General features: G+C 46.9%; 1 protein-coding gene across 1 annotated transcript in view; it reads left to right on the forward strand.

The window, feature by feature from the left end:
• TG (thyroglobulin) overlaps nt 1-19,862 on the forward strand; it is a 247,711-nt gene that overhangs the window by 98,203 nt on the left and 129,646 nt on the right. Inside the window, exon 36 of the mRNA XM_055313866.1 lies at nt 2,911-2,973. Coding sequence (XP_055169841.1) covers nt 2,911-2,973 — 63 coding nt within the window. The remainder of the gene's footprint in view (nt 1-2,910; nt 2,974-19,862) is intronic.

Genomic DNA, 19,862 nt, shown 5'->3' on the forward strand with positions numbered 1-19,862 from the left:
AAAGGAGGCTGTTTGTAGCCCCTTCCCGGCAGTGGGACCCGAGAGCAAGCATTCTTAGCCTCCTGGGTGGCAGTAGTGGGCGCTGCTCTGTGGTCAGACAGTGCCCCAGAGCCCAGGGTTTTCTGGAAGGGGTGGGGGCCTCTGGGGCCTCTGTACCCTCCCTGTGCTCTTTGAAGAGAGCTAGAGCCATTCTCTCCACAGCTGTGCATGGCCTGCAAGTGGGGCAGGGTCTTTGGTTTGTTTATAAAGTCAAATGTGGCTTCTAAAAAAAAAAAACCAATCGAAGCCACATGGTTCCTGTCTTCTGCTAAGCAAATGTACGTGGACCTTGTAGCAGTTCTAGATACGGGAACATAACCTGGGAAGGAAATGAAAAACCCTTCTAATTATGCCTCTGTGCAATCCACATCGAAACTGCCACATGTAGGTAGGGTTAGTGAATGGTCCACCCTTGGTCCTCACTCCCCTCCGGTCAACAGATCCTGCCTTGTACTCAGCCCCAAGCTGGCTCCAGACGCCAGTCTGGCATTTTTTTTTTTTTTTTTGCTGTAACATCTTATTTAGTCCCCAAGCAACCCGATGAGATAGGGACTGTTGCCGGCCCTATTCTGTGCTGTGCAGGGCGATGTTTCACAGGTGGCAATGTGAGCGGGAGCCCTGCTTTGTAGTGGTTGCCACTTGCCAGGCTGTAAACGTCCCCATCATGACTGTTTTAGGTTACCAACTTGCTTTCTATTTTACCTGAAAGGCAAAATCCTATTAGGAATCCTATTAAGATCCTATTAGGAAATACTGCCCTGGGGAATGAGAAGAGGTAAAGAAAGGAAGAATAGTGGGGCTATGTGACCTGTTCTCTGCTGAGATGAACTGCATGGTAGGGCTCCCTATGTAGTTTCCAGTGATTCCCTTAGCACAATAAAATTAACTGTATACTCTGTGTGTACCATACACATTCTTCACAATACCACACAACGCAATGCAATACAATATGATGATAGAGTTGCCTTTGCAAGCTGTGCTTCTTTTGAATTCTAAATTTCAAGATACATTTCCAGAAGCAGAGTTACTGAGGCCAAGGGTGGGAACATTTGAATGGCCTTGATACAGATGGTCTAATTGTTCTCTGTAGACTGCAGTCACACTCAGGACCTTTGCTTTGCTCTGAGAACCACTCTCTTCCAGGAAAGACAGATATTTCAACAAACAAACCAGGCTGGCCCGCTGGGGGTAGTGGTGCATGGCGGTGGTTAGTAGCTCTGAGTGTAGCCTGAGCAGCTCACAGAATGTAGGATGGCCAAAACCACAGCTCGGTGGTCCTCAGACCATGTCCTTGGACCAGCATCGCCTGGGACCCTGTTAGAAATGCCAGACTACCGGCCCCACCCAGGACCTGCTAGATCAGACATGGTGGGCGTGGGGCTGGCTTGGTGGTGTTACCAAGCCTGGGAACCAGAGCCTTAGAATGATGACTGAGGGGAGAGCGGGTGTTTCCAGGCAGGTAGAGCCATGCAAACAACAACAACAATAACAACAACAAAACCCCCAAAATACTACAACTGGAGGTTCTAGAATGGAGTGAGGCTGGGTGAGCTGACCCAAAGTGAAGAAGGCAGGGGAGGGGAGGCACTTTAGGGATCAGAAGAAGGGGCATGACTCTCATCTGAGGCTATTCATGGAGGCAGACAAGGACAACAGACAGTGCCAAAGTGTGTCACCGTAGAAGGACAATGTTAAGAGTGAATAATGACCCACATTTGTTGAGTGCCTACTGTATGTCCAAAGCTTTACATGTACCAGCTCATCTAAACCTTATGGACCTGAGACAGCTATGGTGGTAGCTGCCTATTTTACAAACAAGGACATCGAGAACAGGGAGATGAGGTAACTTGTCCAGGTCACGCAGAGGGAAGCATCCGAGCCAGTCTTGCCCTGGGCAGCTGACCCCAGAGCCCCGCCCTTGACTGCCTACCATGCCCCCTGCAGCTGAGCAAGGCAGAGGTTTCCTCATGCATTCCTAGTTTAGGCCACTGGGAGAGAACTCTGATGGGGCTTTAGGCCTGTTGAGGGAGAGAGGTCTGTTCAGGGGGAGAAGAAGATAGTTAACACTATGGATCACCAACTCAGTACACCTGGTTTCTCATTTAATTTTTACAACATCCTCATTTTATTAATGCTGACACCAGGTCTAGACAAGTCAGGTGACTTGTCCCTCCACACTGCTTCTGCGTGGCACATGGAGATCCAGGTGCAGGTCTGTCTATGCTCTGTCCATCCCGCCATGCCACGTGCCATGAATACCGCCACTTACTGAGCTCTTGCCCCATGCCTGGCACCACGTTATCTCCTGTCATCCTCATCGTGCACATGTGGAAATAGGCTCAGAGGGATGAAGTGCCTTGCCCAAGTGAACAGAGTCAGAGAGTGATGGCCGTAAGCATGTATGCTATCCCCAGCCTGTTCTCCGGGGACATGACAGGACACCCACTTGCTGGCTTTGGTCAGTGACACATGTGCAAATGGGGTGTGTCCCCTGTAGGCAGAAGCCATAGAGCAAGAGGGAAGTTTGCTATGTTCTCTTTCCCTGCGGCAGTGTCATGGAAGCAAGGGGCATCCCACCCGGACCCCATCCTTCACTTGGGGTCCGGGTGGGATGACACAGAGCCAAGCCTCAGGCCACCTCAGCAGACACAGAGTGTGAGGCACAGACCATCTGGGTGGTGGTTTTAAGCCGCTGAGATGGAACTGTCACCTTGGCCCAACCTAGTCCCTCCTGACCCATTCAGGGTGTTTCCAGGAGCTGAACGCAGCCTGTCTGCCCTCCAGATCCGATTTTGCCATCACCACCATGAACCTCTATTAATGCCTTTGAGGGTATAGGGGAGCTAAAAGGCTGATTCTTCTTCTTTTCAGCTGCTCGAAATGATGCTCCCAGTTTTTGCCCTGTGGTGACTCCGCCTTCCCTTCCAGAGAAAGGTAAGTGCATTGTCTTTTCCACCTCCCTGATGAGAGAGCCACCTCACTTTCCCTTCTTCTCCTCTTCCCTTAGTTTCACCCAGTGGCGGATGGCTCGCAGGGCCCTCTCACAGCCATTTATTTGAGCTCCTGTCAAGTGTGCACAAGCATAGATAGGGCCATGCCAGCACCACACCCATTTCACAGTTGAGGAAACCAGCTCCCAGAGAAGAAATGCCTTCCTTGACCAAATGGTGCCACCCGTTGGAAGCAGAGGAGGGGTTAGTCCAGGCGCTAAACCGCTGCACCACCCAGGGATCCCCAGTTCCCATACTTTTCATCTCAAGGATTGTTTTTACCCAGCCAAGGAATGACTGGACCTGTACCATCCTGGGTCAGTGTTAAGAATGGTGGCACTTATGTCCCCAAAGGGGAAGGACTAGCTATCAGTGCAGAGGAGTGGGGGCTCACAGCTCTCAGCCCACCGGGTGGCCCGGTGACATCTAAGGCAGGGCACCAAGCCTGGGAGTATGGCCCAGACTGAAGCTGCTGCCCCTTCCCGCATGTTGCACGCAGCCCCAGCACCACATGTCCCATCTGGTCACCAGGCCGCAGGAAGCATGGGGAGTAGGCACAGTGGAGCCATCCCAGAGGGTGGTGAGCTGGGAGCAGGGCAGGCGAGCATGGGCCTCGATGCACGTCCTTATTCTACACGTCCTTCCCTAAGTCAGGAAATGACTCCCAGGGCCCAAGCGACATTAATTCCTGTGCTGTGACATGATGTCTGAGGAGCTCCAGACATCTGTCATTATGGTCCTGCCTAAAGAGTCAGAATATAGCTTGTGTAGGAGGGAACCATTTAGCCGAGGCTGTGGCTAAAAGTATAAACGTCCTCAACCCAGGTTGTGAGTTTCTTCCACCCAGTTCAAAGAGCTAACTTTGGGGATCACGTGCACACACATATATTTTTTTTTCCCCTGCACATTCTATACGGAATTACATCTGTGTCTCAGCACATGAAGACCTTCCGTCCAGGACTTGGGGTGCAAACACCACACGTGTATGATCTGGTGTCAGCTTTTTTTTTTTTAAATTTATTTATGATAGTCACACACAGAGAGAGAGAGAGAGAGAGGCACAGACATAGGCAGAGGGAGAAGCAGGCTCCATGCACCGGGAGCCCGACGTGGGATTCGATCCCGGGTCTCCAGGATCGCGCCCTGGGCCAAAGGCAGGCGCTAAACTGCTGCGCCACCCAGGGATCCCTGGTGTCAGCTTTTAGAAGCACCATCAGGTAGGAGTCACCATCGGCCAAGAAACGCATGGTGGACCGGGGCGCTTAGGGAATGTCAACATACCCAGGGCCAAGCAGGGAATCTGTATCCCAGCCAGACTTTGGTCAAGGTTGATGTCAATTTTTATCAAGATCCTATAAAGGCAATTGAAATAACCAAATTGTCTCCAAAGATTTATGGTTTAAAGAAACCCAACTTGTCCCTGGTCTCGCCTCTACTGCCTACCATTTCTATTTCCAGAAGCCTCTGGAACTGTTAACTCTTAGAGCTGTTTTTTTTTTTTTTTTTCTCCCTCTGGCCTCTCTGTTTCTAAGTAACACAGAGATCCTGCCATTCTTTGATTTGTCCATCTTGGAAGCAACTGTCTTCCCGCCTTGATGGGGGAGGACTTGTTTGTTTTTTTTTTTTTTTTTCCACCGTCTCCAATTTTACCCCTGCATCTGCAACATGTAGTCATGTTAGACTTGGGGTCAAAACCAGAGTGAGTGTTATTTGTTCCATCCACGTATATATGGTTCCCTGGGGAGCCCCCCAAAACAAGAACCACCTCCTGTTACCATTACCCATCACTGTGTGTGGGCAGCTGCCCCTCCTGTTTCTGCCCCACGTCCCACACCAGCCTTCCACAGGACCTCATCCTTCTTGGGCTTCCCGGGGCGCCTGTGGAGCAGACAGGTCAAGTCCATACTCTGCTCTGCAGGCACCTGCATCATTAGCTCCTCCACACTGACTTGTCCCTCAGCACGCATCCCTCTCCTTCCCCTCACTGAAAAATTTGTTGAATTCCCTTATCTGCTCTTCGCTCATTCTTGTTTCCTCTTGTTATCTCTGCGGGTCTAGTCGTTTCAAATTCCTCTACCTCATTTTGTAGGAGGGAGAGAGGAGAAATGTGCCATATCTAACTAAATGGGAGAAAACATTCTTTTTCTTTTTCTCTTTTTCTTTTTCTTCATTGGGACTTTTATTTTTTAAATAAATTTAATTTTTATTGGTGTTCAATTTGCCAACATACAGAATAACACCCAGTGCTCATCCCATCAAGTGCCCCCCTCAATGCCCGTCACCCAGTCACCCCCACCCCCCGCCCACCTCCCCTTCCACCACCCCTAGTTCCTTTCCCAGAGTTAGGAGTCCCTCATGTTCTGTCTCCCTTTCTGATATTTCCCACTCATTTTTTCTCTTTTCCCCTTTATTCTCTTTCACCATTTTTTATATTCCCCAAATGAATGAGACCATATAATGTTTGTCCTTCTCCGATTGACTTACTTCACTCAGCATAATACCCTCCAGGTCCCTCCACGTCGAAGCAAATGGGGGGTATTTGTCATTTCTAATGGCTGAGTAATATTCCATTGTATACATAAACCACGTCTTCTTTATCCATTCATCTTTCGATGGGCACCGAGGCTCCTTCCACAGTTTGGCTATTGTGGTCATTGCTGCTAGAAACATCGGGGTGCAGGGATCCCCGCGTTTCACTGCATCTGTACCTTTGGGGTAAATCCCCAGCAGTGCAATTGCTGGGTCGTAGGGCAGTTCTATTTTTAACTCTTTGAGGAACCTCCACACAGTTTTCCAGAGTGGCTGCACCAGTTCACATTCCCACCAACAGTGTAAGAGGGTTCCCTTTTCTCCACATCCTTTCCAACATTTATGGTTTCCTACACATTCTTTTTCAAAACTTTTCAGCATTTCAAGAAAACTCCATTTTGTCCCCTGCTCTGCACTAAGCATTCGATCTTCACACAAACCTCAAGAGACAGGTCCTCTTTTAATATCTGTTAGTTGCAGAAAATTCAAACAATGCAGAAACATAGAAGAAAAGAAAATCACAGGGTTTCTTTCTTTTTTTAAAAAAAAAGATTTATTTATTTATTTATGATAGACAGAGAGAGAGAGAGAGAGAGAGAGAGAATGGCAGAGACACAGGAGGAGGGAGAAGCAGGCTCCATGCCGGGAGCCTGATGTGGGACTCGATCCCGGGTCTCCAGGATCGCGCCCTGGGCCAAAGGCAGGTGCCAAACCACTGAGCCACCTAGGGATCCCCAATCACAGGGTTTCTAAGAAGTCATGTCACCTTAAATATTGCTGTATTTGCCTCTCATCTCCTTAGGCTTATTCTGTGATCTGAAGTAGTTGTAATCTCTCTACAACATTGCTCTTTTATGTTTACCTAATAGAGCATCATGTGTATATTTCCAAATTGTTGTAGATTTCTCTAAATCATGCATTGGTGCATGCATATCTTCCTTCCTTCCTTCCTTCCTTCCTTCCTTCCTTCCTTCCTTCCTCTGTCCACATTCCTACTGTCATGATGCTCCCCATCTGGTGAGGAAGAAGCAGGTACAGACAGGTCACGTCTGTACCAGCGATGGTTTCTGTTCTATTCCATCAGGTAGGCACACGGCCCTTCACCTACTCGTTCCTCTCGTTTTGGACTCTTGATTGTTTATGACTCTTCATCTTTCTGGAAATGCCATGATGAATCCCTGAGTACATAAAGCTCTTCCCAATGTCTAGGTTACTGGGGGGTGGGGGTGGGGGTGGAGGGTCACATTCTCCAAAGCAGAATTACCGGGTCTGACAACTTTATATTTTATACAAAATACTTTATATAAAAAATAAATTTATATATAAAATATTTTATATTTTAAGACTCTGGGTTTGTGTTGCCAAATTAGTCACCAGCAGTTGTTTCTCGGGGCATCCTTGCTAGCCGTTGAGGGAGTTTCACTATCTGACTGTGGAAGGTGTCCCGTGAGAGCTGAACCAACCAGGGCACGGTCACCTTCAGGTGACCCCAGTGCTCCCGCTCTTTTTTTGTGATCGTGTGTATTCCTGGGACTTGAGTTAGCATCTCAAGAAAGGACGTAGAATTTTGCTTCCCCCTTCATGCATGCGGACCGCAGATCTGAGTGGAACTTTCCAAGGCAGAATGACATGTCACGGTATTTTTAAACAAGTGTGATTTTGACAAGTGTGATGTAAAATCAGGAGGGATGTCAGAGCCGGCGCTCCATCTGTGCCTCGAGTTCCCAAATTGGAATTAGGCGTCTGGGCATCTTCCTTGGCTGGGAATCGGTGGAAGGTGTGGGGGCACATTTCTGCCTCCATGGTACTGATATGTCATGTACATGGATTGTGCGTGCGTGGGAGTGTGTGTGCGTGCACGCGTGTGTGTACACACACATATGTGTCAAATGCTCATCTTTATGCACTTTCTCTTGGGGGAGAAAAGGAAATATTTATCAAACACCGAACATTTTACAAATCCTTTAGCGCTCTTAAGACCTTTGGATGGTAGCAAGGTCTGACTTTCAAATAAGGGTGCGGAGGGTCTTTGAGGTTAAATGAACACCTGGGATTTGAATCCCCAGGCATCTGACCCCCCTCCGAGTTAGATGAGAATATCTGGTTGGAGTTTTTGGAAAGAGTGCCAAAGATAGACTTCCAGTCCTAGACTTATCTGGACATCTAATGCTTGGCCTTGTTTCTTGTGATGAGTCGGTACGAATAAAACCACGCATTCAAAGCCTCTTTGAAGAGGGGATTCTGAGACCCTGATTGGCCAGTGGGGATGGCGTGAAGGGGAAGTTGACTTCTGAACTCTCACACATCTGTCTGCGGTAATATACTCTGTACTAGGGCACTTCGTTTATGTTGCTCCACGGAGGTGTCTAACACACTAGCCAGCTTGAAGATGGCAGGAGTTTGTCAAAAGGCCAAGTTTCAGAAAGCCTTTCCTTCAGACAGAGTGGTTTGTGTGTGCAAATGCCCAGGGGCACAAAATAGCCTGGGGCGTTCAGACATTGGAGACCTTTCCATATGGTGGGCGTAGTGCCATCAATGAGGTGAGGCAGGTAGATGAACACTAGAAAAAAGCTTTCATTTGAACATGGAGCCGGCAGGAGACTCTGTATTGGGTTTGGCAGTCAACCTTGGTAGTCTCTCTTGGGGTGATGGGTGAGGAGGAAAGTGGTAGTGAGCTCAAGGGTGACCAAGTCAGACAAATGCATTAGGGCAAAACACTTCAGTGTAGTTCAATTCAGCGAATATGTGTAAGCTAGCCACCTTTCAGGTAATGGGTTCTGAATTTTCACTTACATTCCAGAAAAGGCCCTGTGCTGGGGGTCAGAGGTCTTGATTGCAAAGATAGGAACCCACCTGCTGGTCAGGAGGAAGGCACAGGAAGTCAGAATGTTAGATGAGCCACTTACCACAGTGGGGAGGCCTCAGGAAGGTTCCCTCAAATTCACTGCAGACAGGCAGGGAAAGCACCGCAGGTGTGGGTCGGCCATACTGGGTTGTAAAGAAGGAGGGTGCATTTGTCAGATGCCAAGGTGGGAATAGGACGTGTCCTGGGTAGAGGGCGGTGCACGAAGAAAAGGCCAGGGGTGTGCATCGGCACCATCTATGCAGACAAATGCAAGTCCCTCAGGATCACGGAGCCAGCAAGCAGCAGGGAGAGGCTAGCTGGGGGACAGGGGCCACTAAATAGAGTGTTTCAGGTACCACACATCCGTGAACTGCTTTACGCAGTTGCACGGGGAGCTTTAAAACTATTTGAAAGCTCTCCTTTGGGGATGTGAGGAGGATGCATTCGTGGATGGACAAGCTCGATTTCGAGAAAATGTGGGCAGTTGTGTCATCTGTGTACACAGTACCATTTTACTCTTTGGGGAAAATAATTGTATCTTTTTTAAAACCAATGAAACAGTAATGGTGTTATTTCTTTATAAGAGAACAACATCCGATGCTTCTTAAAAGACCCACAACGACCAATCCAGAGAGGATGCTCATGGTTAGCAGGAATCATCTTCTCAGGCCTTGGAACCTGCTGTAGGATGGCCCCTGTCTCCCCGCTCTCCTGCATGCCCAAACATGGGGTATTTGGAGTGCAAATCAGAGGAAAACACGGAATATGAGTCTTTGGAAATCTGTATCTGTGTTCTAAGTTCATTCACCTGAGGCAACTGCCCCTTGGAAAATGCTCCAGCCTTTGAGCGTGAGGCCCCTCAAAGCAGCAGGTGCGGGAGGTCTGTGAGTGCCCTTGTAGCTGGGAGGGTGTAGGTGGTGCCGAGAAACATGCCTCCCTCTGGTGGGCCCAGCATCCCAGCACCTCTCTGTACGGCCTCTTGGAGCTCAGGGACAGCCACCAGCCCCAATTCCAGGTGATGGAAGTGGCTGCACAAATGGTCTTTTGGATCACACAATTATGGTCCATCAACGTTGTCTGCCTCGCCTCCATCCTTTACCATCGGCTGTGCCAGTGGGTTGATGGAATTCAGCTGATCTTTTCTGCAAATGTTTTCCATTAAGCTGGAGAGTTGTGTGATCCCAAAAAATGTCAGTGCTGGCAGGGAGCGTGCACATCATCTAATTGAGGGAAACAACAGGACATGGCACAGCCACGGGCTTTGAAGTCAATCCACTCAGCTTCCAGTCCTATTCCAGCTCTCACCCACCAATGCCTGGGGCCATGTTTCTCAGCCTTGTGATGCCTCTGCTTGCCTCTTTGAAATGGAGATGATGGTAGAAAATAAGAGATGAATCTAGTAGGCTTGTGTTGAACACTAAGTGAAGTACCATGCTCTGCACAGAACCTGATGCAGAGTGAGTATTTAAGAAATATCAGCGATAATTCACGAATCTAAACCCATCTTTCTGTGGAAGAAGAAACAGGCAGAGAGAAAAAAATGACTAGTAAGTCACAGCCATTAACTGGCTTAATGGGCAAAGCTATAAACTTTTTTAAAAAAGATTTTATTTATTTATCCATGAGAGACACAGAGAGAAAGACAGAGATGTAGGCAGAGGGAGAAGTAGGCTCCATCTGTGCCTTGAGTCCCTGTGGGGAGCCCAATGTGGGACTCGATTCCAGGACCCCGGGATCACGCCCTGAGCCGAAGGCAGGTGCTCAACCACTGAGCCACTCTGGTGCCCCAAAGCTATAAATTTATATAATATATATATATATATATATATATATATATATATATAGAGAGAGAGAGAGAGAGAGAGAGAGAGAGAGAGAGAGAGAGCAGGCAAGCTGGGGCTGTGGCAGAGAGAGAGAGAGGGAGAGACAGAGAATCTCAAGCAGACTCCTTGCTGAGTGTGGAGCCTGATGCGGGGCTTGATCCCATGACCCTGAGATCACAACCAGAGCCAAAACCAGTCAGATGCTCAGCTGACTGAGCCACCCAGGCGCCCTGACTTTAAAAATTCCTCTTTATTGGGTTATTATGTCAATCACTGTTCTAAGTGTTTTCCATATTTTAACCCTCGCAACTGCTCTATGAGGTGTGCGTGATTGTGTCCATCTTACAGATTTGGAAGCTCAGGGTCAGAGAGGTCCAAGGTCACACAACTGGTAAATGGGAGAGCTTGGATTCAAACCCAGTTCAAATTCAGATCAAGTCTCCCCACTGAATCTGCTGACTGTTGTCAGTTGAGTTCCTCAGGAATCAGACTCTGCAGGTCATTGTCTAGGGAATGGTACCCACAGGGGTGGGAGGGGGAACGGGAAGGTGCACGACTGGCCGGAAGGAGGAGAAGATCAGTTGCAGTGTGGTCTCAGTTGCCCTTTCAGGGATGCTAAGATGACCTTTGAAATGTCTCTGCCATCACGTAGGTCACACGTGGATGTGGGCATGGCCCTCTGGGGGCCGGTGTCCCCACAGGGGCCGACAACAGGTCCAGCCTGCCAGCAGCTCTCCCAGCCACTGGGCAGACGGGTTCATTCCTGACATCAAGCGTGCACCCCAGGGGCGGCAGACATTAATAATCTCCCCGAGGGTGCATTTGAGGGCGCAGCAGGTGCTAGTACAGACTGTGCAGGTGCATTATCACCTTCCTTTGAGCCACTAGACCAATGGGTGACTCAGTGACCCCCACAAGGGCTACTTCGTAATCCTTTTGGTCCTGGGGCTGAAAGGCCCTGATGGTCAGGTGTCAACTCCAAAAGCTTGTGTCACTTACATCTTTCCAAATACGCAGAGTTTCCGTGCACGTGCGCCCTGTCGAGAGGGCTCACGGCACATAGCATGCAGCTACTGCATGAGACCTGCTGTCCGGGGATGAGTCCTGAATCCCAGGGACCCACTTCTGTCTCCTAGCAGGGCATGTAGCCAGGATGCTCCACTGCCCAGGCAGCTGCTGTCGGCAAGGCCGAGCATGCTCTGGGCACAGCTTCAGAACCAGCAGCCTGTCCGGACCTCTCCTCTGAGATCCAGGGGCCGGGACGCAGAAGGACAGAGCTAGCAAACTGGGCCCACAGCAATGGCAGATGGCAGGAAAACGGCGGGGCCTCCTCCTAGTGAACCTCTATGGGGCTCACTTGTCCTCCGCTCTGAACTAACGTCACCACCTGTGCCTCTCCACCCCTCACCCTGCTTTGTTGTCAGCTGTGAAAGCTTTGCACCTGTTTACTTCTCAAATATCTATCTGCCCTTTCCTCCAGAAGGGAAACAGCACAGGGCAGGGGCTTCATCTGTCTTACTCACTGCTGTCGTCTTAGCTTCTAGAAGCTTGCCCGGCACCCAGTTAGCACTCACGAGGTATTTACTAAATGAATGAGCGTACTGGTTCTTGCTTGCCAGATTTTGCACTCCCTGAAACTGAATTTGTAACTTATGCCTTGATCTTTCACACCAGGTGCTCAGTGTCTGGTACGCAGTAGATGCTCAATATTATTTCACTTATAATTGTCAGGTTTACTGTGTGTCTGTTCAGTTTGCCCTGGGTCAGGATATAAAGCCAATAGTGATTCAATTAATGTTTGTTGGAAGACAGGATAAATGGTGGGGTATCGGAAGCTGCCAGGAAATGGGAATCCTTTCTTTGCACTCCTTAGATGTATGATCTTGACCAATTTAAGAACCTTTCTGAATCTCAGCTGCCTCACCTGTAACATGGAGATAGTGATGCCTACTTTCAAAGGTGTTGTTATTAGGCTTGAAAGAGACATTATATGGAAAATTCCTTCATCCGGTGTCTGGTGAAGGTTGGCTTTGTTGGAATTCCTAAATTACTTCAAGTATTGCCAGCTCAAGGGGATCCCTTTCACAGGTAATATTTATGAATGTTGCCTCATGCAATCCTGAGATTATAGTGTACAACCCGAGCAGCTGTACATAGTCAGCCTGGGAGGCACTTGAATGTTTGCTGAATGATTGTGTCTTAAGTCCTTGTTGGATCTTAGGGGATGGAGAAGACTTAAGATTTTCTTTAGAAACTTCTTCCTCAGGACCAGTTTTGTACCTGGCCTATCAAAGATTCGCTCAAATTTAAGGGAGATAGAGCCAAAAAGAAAATATGCCAACTTAGCACCTACCTTTTGGGTTTGGTCATTCAGACTTCAGCTTGAAAGATTTTTTTCAAGTCTCTTGCTTAGCTATAGGAGGTATGTATGTATGTATGTATGTATGTATGTATTTATTTATTTATTTATTTATTTATTTATTTATTTATTTATTTATTTAAAATCTTATTTATTTTATTTTTTTAGCCTGGAATCAATCAGATACCACATGATAAAAAATGTGAGATGGAGGGAACTGACTTTTGGTTTTACCCAATTTTCTTCCCCTTACTATTTTTTGCTATTCCTGGCCTTCAGCCCACTCTGGGAAACCCATAACTTCATGCTCCTCAGCACTATGCCTCCCCTCCGAACTTCCATCTCAAGGCAGGGCTCTATGATGAAAGAAGTGGTTTCTTTTTCCTACTCCCAAAATCAGTCTTACTTAGCTAGCCATCATTAGTAGAAGCTTCTTGCTTATTTACTGTTTCATTTCCTAGGGCTCTGCGAGAGAACTCTTGTCAAACCTGACGGAGTTAACAGAATAATTCACCCTGAGGTGAAAATGATGGATATTATTTTTATGATATTTTTTGATATTTATTGGTATTGATATTATTGATATTGATTATTTTATGATATTTTATGATATGATACAAGAGTTTTCACGTTTTAACAAGTGGATAAACCAGAAAAAAAATTATCCCTCAGACCATTTGACAAGTATTGGGAGGAAATATTTTAGATAGTTTGCCTTTCCTAGAGCCCTTCAAGTCATTCTATGTAGCCAACTATGAATTAAACCATCCCTGAATGCAGTCCATCAACAATGGGAGATTTCCTCTCGTTTCATGGATTTTAATAATATTAACTTGATTAAAAATAGTAATTTCATGTTATACATGGCTGGTGCTATGTAAGTTTTGTTTTAATGATCCTTTGGTCATTCCTCATTTATTCTTCCCACTGGTGAGTCTCTGCTCAATTCCCTGACCTCCTTGGAGGATCTGGATTTGATTTATGAAGGAAGCAGTCACCGTCTCTCCTATGTGTGCAAAGTCCAGGAGGTGAGAGAGCCCAGCTCAAGAGGGACCAAGGGAAGGCCTCAGTATGTGGGAGGTGTCTAGCGTCATGAAGGGACCAGTGAGGGATGAGGTGAGAAGGGGATGAGGTCAGAGAATGGAAGGAGAAGGCCTCGGTGGTCTTACTGTGATGGAGATTGAGGTGATGAACTTCCTGCCACTGGAGTATTCAAGCATGTTGGAGATGGCTTTGCTGTGTGAGGAGGTGGCTTAAATTACCTCTATGTTTCCCGTTGGGTTTTCTATTTCTGTAATTCTAATGATTGGCCCAGTTATGCTTTAAGGTGTGGCTTTTGTTTTTCTGTTTTTGTGATAACTTACACATAGGCCAGCAGGTTTTTGGCAGATGTTTGTAGAAGTAGAAGCAGTGAAGCAGAGAGACTTTGGCTTTGGGCGAATCTGGGTTTCAATTCTAGTTCTGTTCTTACTCTGTATGACCTGGGGCAAGTCACGTCATTGCTCTGAGCCTGAGTGTCCTGAAGGCAGATTTCTTAATATCCCAGCATCCACTAGTGACTGGGGGATTTGAATGGAATCATGGAGGGAAGCACCCAGCACAAAGCCTGACACACACAATATGTAACTGATAGTGGTGACAGCCACAGCTGCCCTTACTGCTTCCTCACCTGGAGGGCCAGAAGGTCTGACTCAGAAGTCTGACTTCTGGTGTCCAGACCAGCTGCATGACCCAGAGTGAGTTACCCACAGTCCACTGAGGTCAGGCTAGCCTGCCTGAAGCTGTTGTTCAGCTTCCAGAGAGAGACTTCTGCATTATTGGAACTACTTTGCTCAGCTCATATTGGTTCTCCATATGCATTTATGTCTCTGACCTTCTGCAGTTTGACCCAGCACCCAGGATCACACGCAATGATCTCAAGAAAGAGGAGTTCACATGCTCTCAGAAAACCCCATCATCGTACTATCTTCCAGGTCGCCTTTGTATGTGGGAGGATTTGAGGGGGTCCACCTGATAGGAGTTGCACTTATTAGAAATCAGCTGCATCCCGAGGCTTTGAATTTCCAGTAGTAATTTTGCTTGTGATGAACTTAGTAATTTGTTAGGAGGATATGCAGGGAGGGTTGCTCTAAGTCTGGTTTCATGCATGTTTTTTTCTTACTTAGAAATTTTCTCTAGCCGTGTCTTTGAAGTTAATGGTGTAAACGATGATTATTCATCAACCCGCAGCTCATAACCTCAACAGATGCTGGACCATTTTAGATGCCTCTGGAAATATTGGCCTGCAAAGAGCATGCCACTAAAGGGAACCACTTTATGTCTGAGGTTGAGTCATGAGGAGAAAGGGGTAACTGTGGGGAAGTAGGACCTGAGAGGAGGTGTTCTTGGTCAAGTCTTTGGTTTGCCATCCATGAGCTGTGATCATGGCTGTGTCATTCATTCACCACCTCTGAGCTTCCATTCAGCCCCTTGAAAATAGTAATAGTGATACAACTGATGGACTCATTTGATGAAGTGATTAATCTTGCAGTGTAAATGAAATGCTTCATAAACTGGAGTGCACCACATAAAAGTGAGATGTTATTAAATTGGTGGGCCATTATTTGTTTTGTAGGTGATTAGTTGATCACGTATCTACTCTTTTAATAATTATTTACTGAGGTCTTATAGTGAATAATTATAGTATTAATATTTATAGAGATAAAAAATTGGTATCCCATTTCTTCTTTATTAATCAAGGAACTTCATTAGTTCATTAAATACATATTTATGAATTGGGCAGTTCATACAAAATAGTGATATTATTATTCTTGTGTAGCACATGGGATGCTTAATAAATGCCACCTACCACTATATTACTATTTTTATTGTTAATAGTTTTATATACTATTATGATTGGTCTTGGAGCAGCAATGAAAAACTGAGGCAGAGTTTTTGATATCCAGGAGCTTATCCTTTAACAGAGTGATAGAAAACAAGGAAATTGCAATGTAGTGTGTTACTGGAAGAGTAGACATATTAGTCGGATGGGTTGGGGGTGATGGTGGAGGTGGGAGCCTTTGAAGGATTGTAAAGGAAGTGACATCCAAATTGTGTCTTGAAGGATGATATGAGTTCATTATAAGGTTAAACTCACTTCATCTTGTAAGTGCATGTTGAATGAAAGGAGTAGTGAACAGTCCTACAACATTGAGTGATTTGCTAGACTTCCAGATGTGTGTTTGGGATGGTAGGGAACAGACTGATGCGAGATGTAGCTGAAGGGGTGGGTAGGATTGCAAGGAACCTCAGGGGCCATGGTTTTTTTTTTTATTTATTATTTTAGGGGCCATGTTTTTGCTAGAAATTCAGAAGGCATGTGTTGGAAGAGTATTGGCTTATAATGGTAGAACCTGAAATTTAGACATGAAAGAAAATTTATCTTAACTTTCTTCTATGATGTCCTTTCTAGACAGATATTCGGTCTATTGGATACCCATCAGGGACAATATTTAACATTTCAGGCTGGGGAGTCCCATGGGTAGTGGTGCTAGTTTTTGAGACAGAAAATACAAGAAGGGAACCAAATGAAGAGTGTGGGTGAGGATGGAAGTAAGAGTAAGCCTTCGTGCTTTCAACGTGCTGACCTCAGGATCCCTTGGGGACATCTGCTGGGAGTGGTCCGGTAAGCATGGACTGTCTCAGCATGGGGCTTGGGTGAAGCCTCTGGCCTGGAGATAATCTGATAATCATCAATGTGTCAGTATTTTAAGTCATGGGGAGAGTGAGATCGCCTGTGGAAAGTGTGTTAGATATCAACAGTAAAGGTCAAGGACAGACCCCTGCAGAACAGCGGCATTGAAGAGAAGAACAGAAGAGAAGCCAGAGGAGGCTTGCTGGTGGTGCGGGATGTCATGGAAACCAGGGGAGGGAGATGTGACCAGCAATTTCTAGGAAAATGGAGATGGACCGCAGACATTCCTTGGGTTAGCTATGGAAAGCACTTTGCAAATGTAGTGGGATGATGAGGGAAAAAATGATAGTGGTTTGAGAAAGTGGAAACTATAAACTTTTCCCAAGAATGTTGGCTCTGAAGAAAAAGAAAGAATGACATTTAAAGCTAAGAAAGAAAGTGATGCATTCGGTGGTACCCATCCATTTCTAGGTCATGAGCCACCCCTGATGATGTATTGAAACAGAATCCCTGCCCATGCATAACAGATTTGGTCTATATTTGCAGGGAAATCAGCCCCTAAAATCCAAACCCTGAGTTAAGAGATGTGGGTTAGAGTAACATGTTGTTTGGGGGCCACATTTGAGTATGTTTCTATGCTAGGAGTAAAGTGTCAGTTTCTAGGGATAGGCTGAAGGCAGAGGAGGGAAGGGAATGAGGCTAGACTGGGGGTGTACTTGGTTGTGGTTGCCCCTGAGGGGGTGAAAAAGAACTAGCTCTAGAGCACAGATTAGGGAACTGGCCATCCTTCCTCTATTTAGGAGAAAGAGAGAAAGATGGGGTGGTTCATAGAGAGTGGAGAGGGAGACGCAGAGTTGAGGCCAATGTTGATGACAATCCCTCTTTTTTATAAAAAGCAAGAAGCTGGGTACCTGCTGAACATGCCCGGTCCTTGATGACACTGGGCCCCTTGCTGGATGGAGCAGCAAGCACTGGGGGCAGTGGTTATAGAGACTGGAAGGGGGCACGGACTAAGGTTCCAAGATGTAGAGGGTTCAAGTGAGGCTGGAGAGCCAAATGTTGGGAAGGTGCCAGTCTGTCTGTGGAAGTGTCTCTGGTCATGCTCAGCTGACCAAACAAAGCTGCAGAGAAAGCAGCTCCTTGGATTAGTTCAACTGGAGGAGAGACAGTTGAGGGCAATGGCAAAAGAGAAGGTGACAAGATGGACCAATGGGTGGCCTGGCTCACAATAGACCAATGAAAGGGGATAATGAGGAGTGGGGAAGAGAATGGAATCCCAAGGAAAGCCAGGAGCTGGTTTAGGTGGGATCAAGTGTAAAACTGTTGGACAGAAAGGGGAACATGGATTGAACAGCAAATGGAGCTTAGAAAAAACAAGATTTAAATGGCCTTGGCATCCAGCGCCATGGCAGGATTAGGGTTGGTTGTGGAGATTCTTGGCTGGAGTGAGTGGACATAAATGTCTCCAGGACTGAAGAGGGCAGGAAGCTGAGACCAGAGTGATGAGCAGACCCTTGTAGATGGTAAGGCCACCCAAGATTTTAGCAGGGGTTGGGGTGGAACTGAAAATTATAGAAAAGAATTTGAAGAATGTGAGAGAATGACCAGGCATCTCCAGTTGAGGATGGTTAATGAAAAAGACTAGAACTTTCCATACTCAGGAGGTTGTGACCCAAAGCAGGGGAAGGAGCCATTATGGCCATGGTAAGGGCCCATGTTTTCAGGCCACAGTACTGGAGAGGGAAGAGGCAGGGTCAAGCGTCAGCTGTGACAGCAGTGACATAATTTCAGGGATCTGGGAGCAGCAGGAAGCTGGACCTGGAGCAGGATAAGGCCACGTGGATGTGGAGAAGACAGGTGGGCTTACATTCTACTACTGGATTGGAGGCTTACATTGTACTCTGGGATAGCTCGTGGTCGCCAATTTTTTGTTCTACCAGATAAGGATGATTTTTATAAAACAAAAGCAAATGGATCATCATCATTTTGTAAAAGGACTTGAACATGCCAAGTCAGGAAGCACGACTGTCAGCAAACCAAAACGCGTGATATTTTGCCTTCCAGACGGTGTCTCTAGAGTAATCCTCATCTCTGGAGAAAGTACAAAACTCCCTCTCAAGTAGCCTGTTGCAGCTTTTGGTCCTCAGAATGTAGAACACCCCCCAACCTACCCCCTCCCCACCCCAGTCCATCATGTCACATACAACTGCAACCCATGACCCTTCTAGACCAGTGCTGGCAAGCTATAGCCTGAAGCCTATTTTTGTATGACCCATGAACCCAGAAGGGCCTTGGACATTTTTAAAGGACTGTATAAAAATATAGAGAGAATACGCAGTAGACAACCAATGTAGCCAGCGAAGCCTAAAATATTTATTATCTGGACTCTAACAGAAAAATCTTGCTGGCCCCTGGCCTGGCCTGAAGATCTGTTGTCTTCTGTGGGCTTTATCCCAAGTCCTTGAGTTACTTCAGTGGATCTTTTCTGGTCCTCCTGGGCCACATGTCTGAAACCATGCTCTGCTGTGTGACTGTCTGGACCAGGGAGGTGAGGCGGTGGCAGTGTCATATCAGGACTATTACTGTTCATGATTTGGTTGAAAATGCCCTATTTTGGAAGCAAAAGCTTATATGCCCTCATGCATCGAGCAACATGGCCCAGAGGTAGGAGCTCTGGCTTTGGAGGCTGAGACACAGGGCGTCAAATCTCTAATACATGTTATGGAGCACTTACTGTGCACCAAGCATTTTGTAGGGATTGATCCGTTCAGCCCCCACCCTGTGTCCTGTGCCCACTGACTTCTTCATGCCATGACTACATGAGGGATGATGACATCTCCATGTGGAAAACCCAGTGAGAAGACCAGCCCTGGCTGCCTCCGCCCCCCCCCCCCCCCGGCCAGGAGGGCTAGAAGCATCAGGAGTAAACTGAGACCCTTAACATAAGGGAAGCTCTGCCCTAGGACACAGGTGACATGACTCTTCCAATATATACATGGAAACAAGATAATATTTAAAACTGAGAGTGTAATGTACCCAAAGCCAGAGCTGGCAGCTGGCAGGAGTGAGATTCAGTCAGATGGAGGGGTTCCAGAATGATCCCTCTCTAGAGCGTGCAGGGCCACCCCTCTGGTTCACCTCTGAGTACATGGCCAATCGTGGAAGAAATAGAACAATCCATGTAGCACCTTGTGGTGTGTCTAGTAAATAGGAGATGCTTCATATTAATATTAGCCGTTGGAATAGGGATGACTTTACATGGTAAGAATTATCAGGATTGGTATTTCCATGTCAGAGCACAAGAGTGAGGCACAGCAGGCTCTCCTCCGTGACTCAAGGAAAGGATGTTTCTTACTGACCATTCACTTACTGTATTCCTCCGCTAGGGCTGCCATAGCAAAATACCATGAACTGGGGGCTCAAGCAATGGGAATTTATTCTCTTGTAGCTTTGGAGACTGGAAGTCCAAGATCAAGGTGTTGGCAGGGTTGGTTTGGTCAGAGGGCCACAAGGGATGGCTCTGTTCCAGAACCATCTCCTTGGCTTATAGACAGGCATCTCCTCCCTGTGTCTTCACATTGCCTTCCTTGTACGTGCCACTCTG

The sequence above is a fragment of the Nyctereutes procyonoides genome, unplaced genomic scaffold, assembly GCF_905146905.1.
Source record: "Nyctereutes procyonoides isolate TBG_1078 unplaced genomic scaffold, NYPRO_anot_genome, whole genome shotgun sequence".
Classification (NCBI taxonomy): domain Eukaryota; kingdom Metazoa; phylum Chordata; class Mammalia; order Carnivora; family Canidae; genus Nyctereutes; species Nyctereutes procyonoides.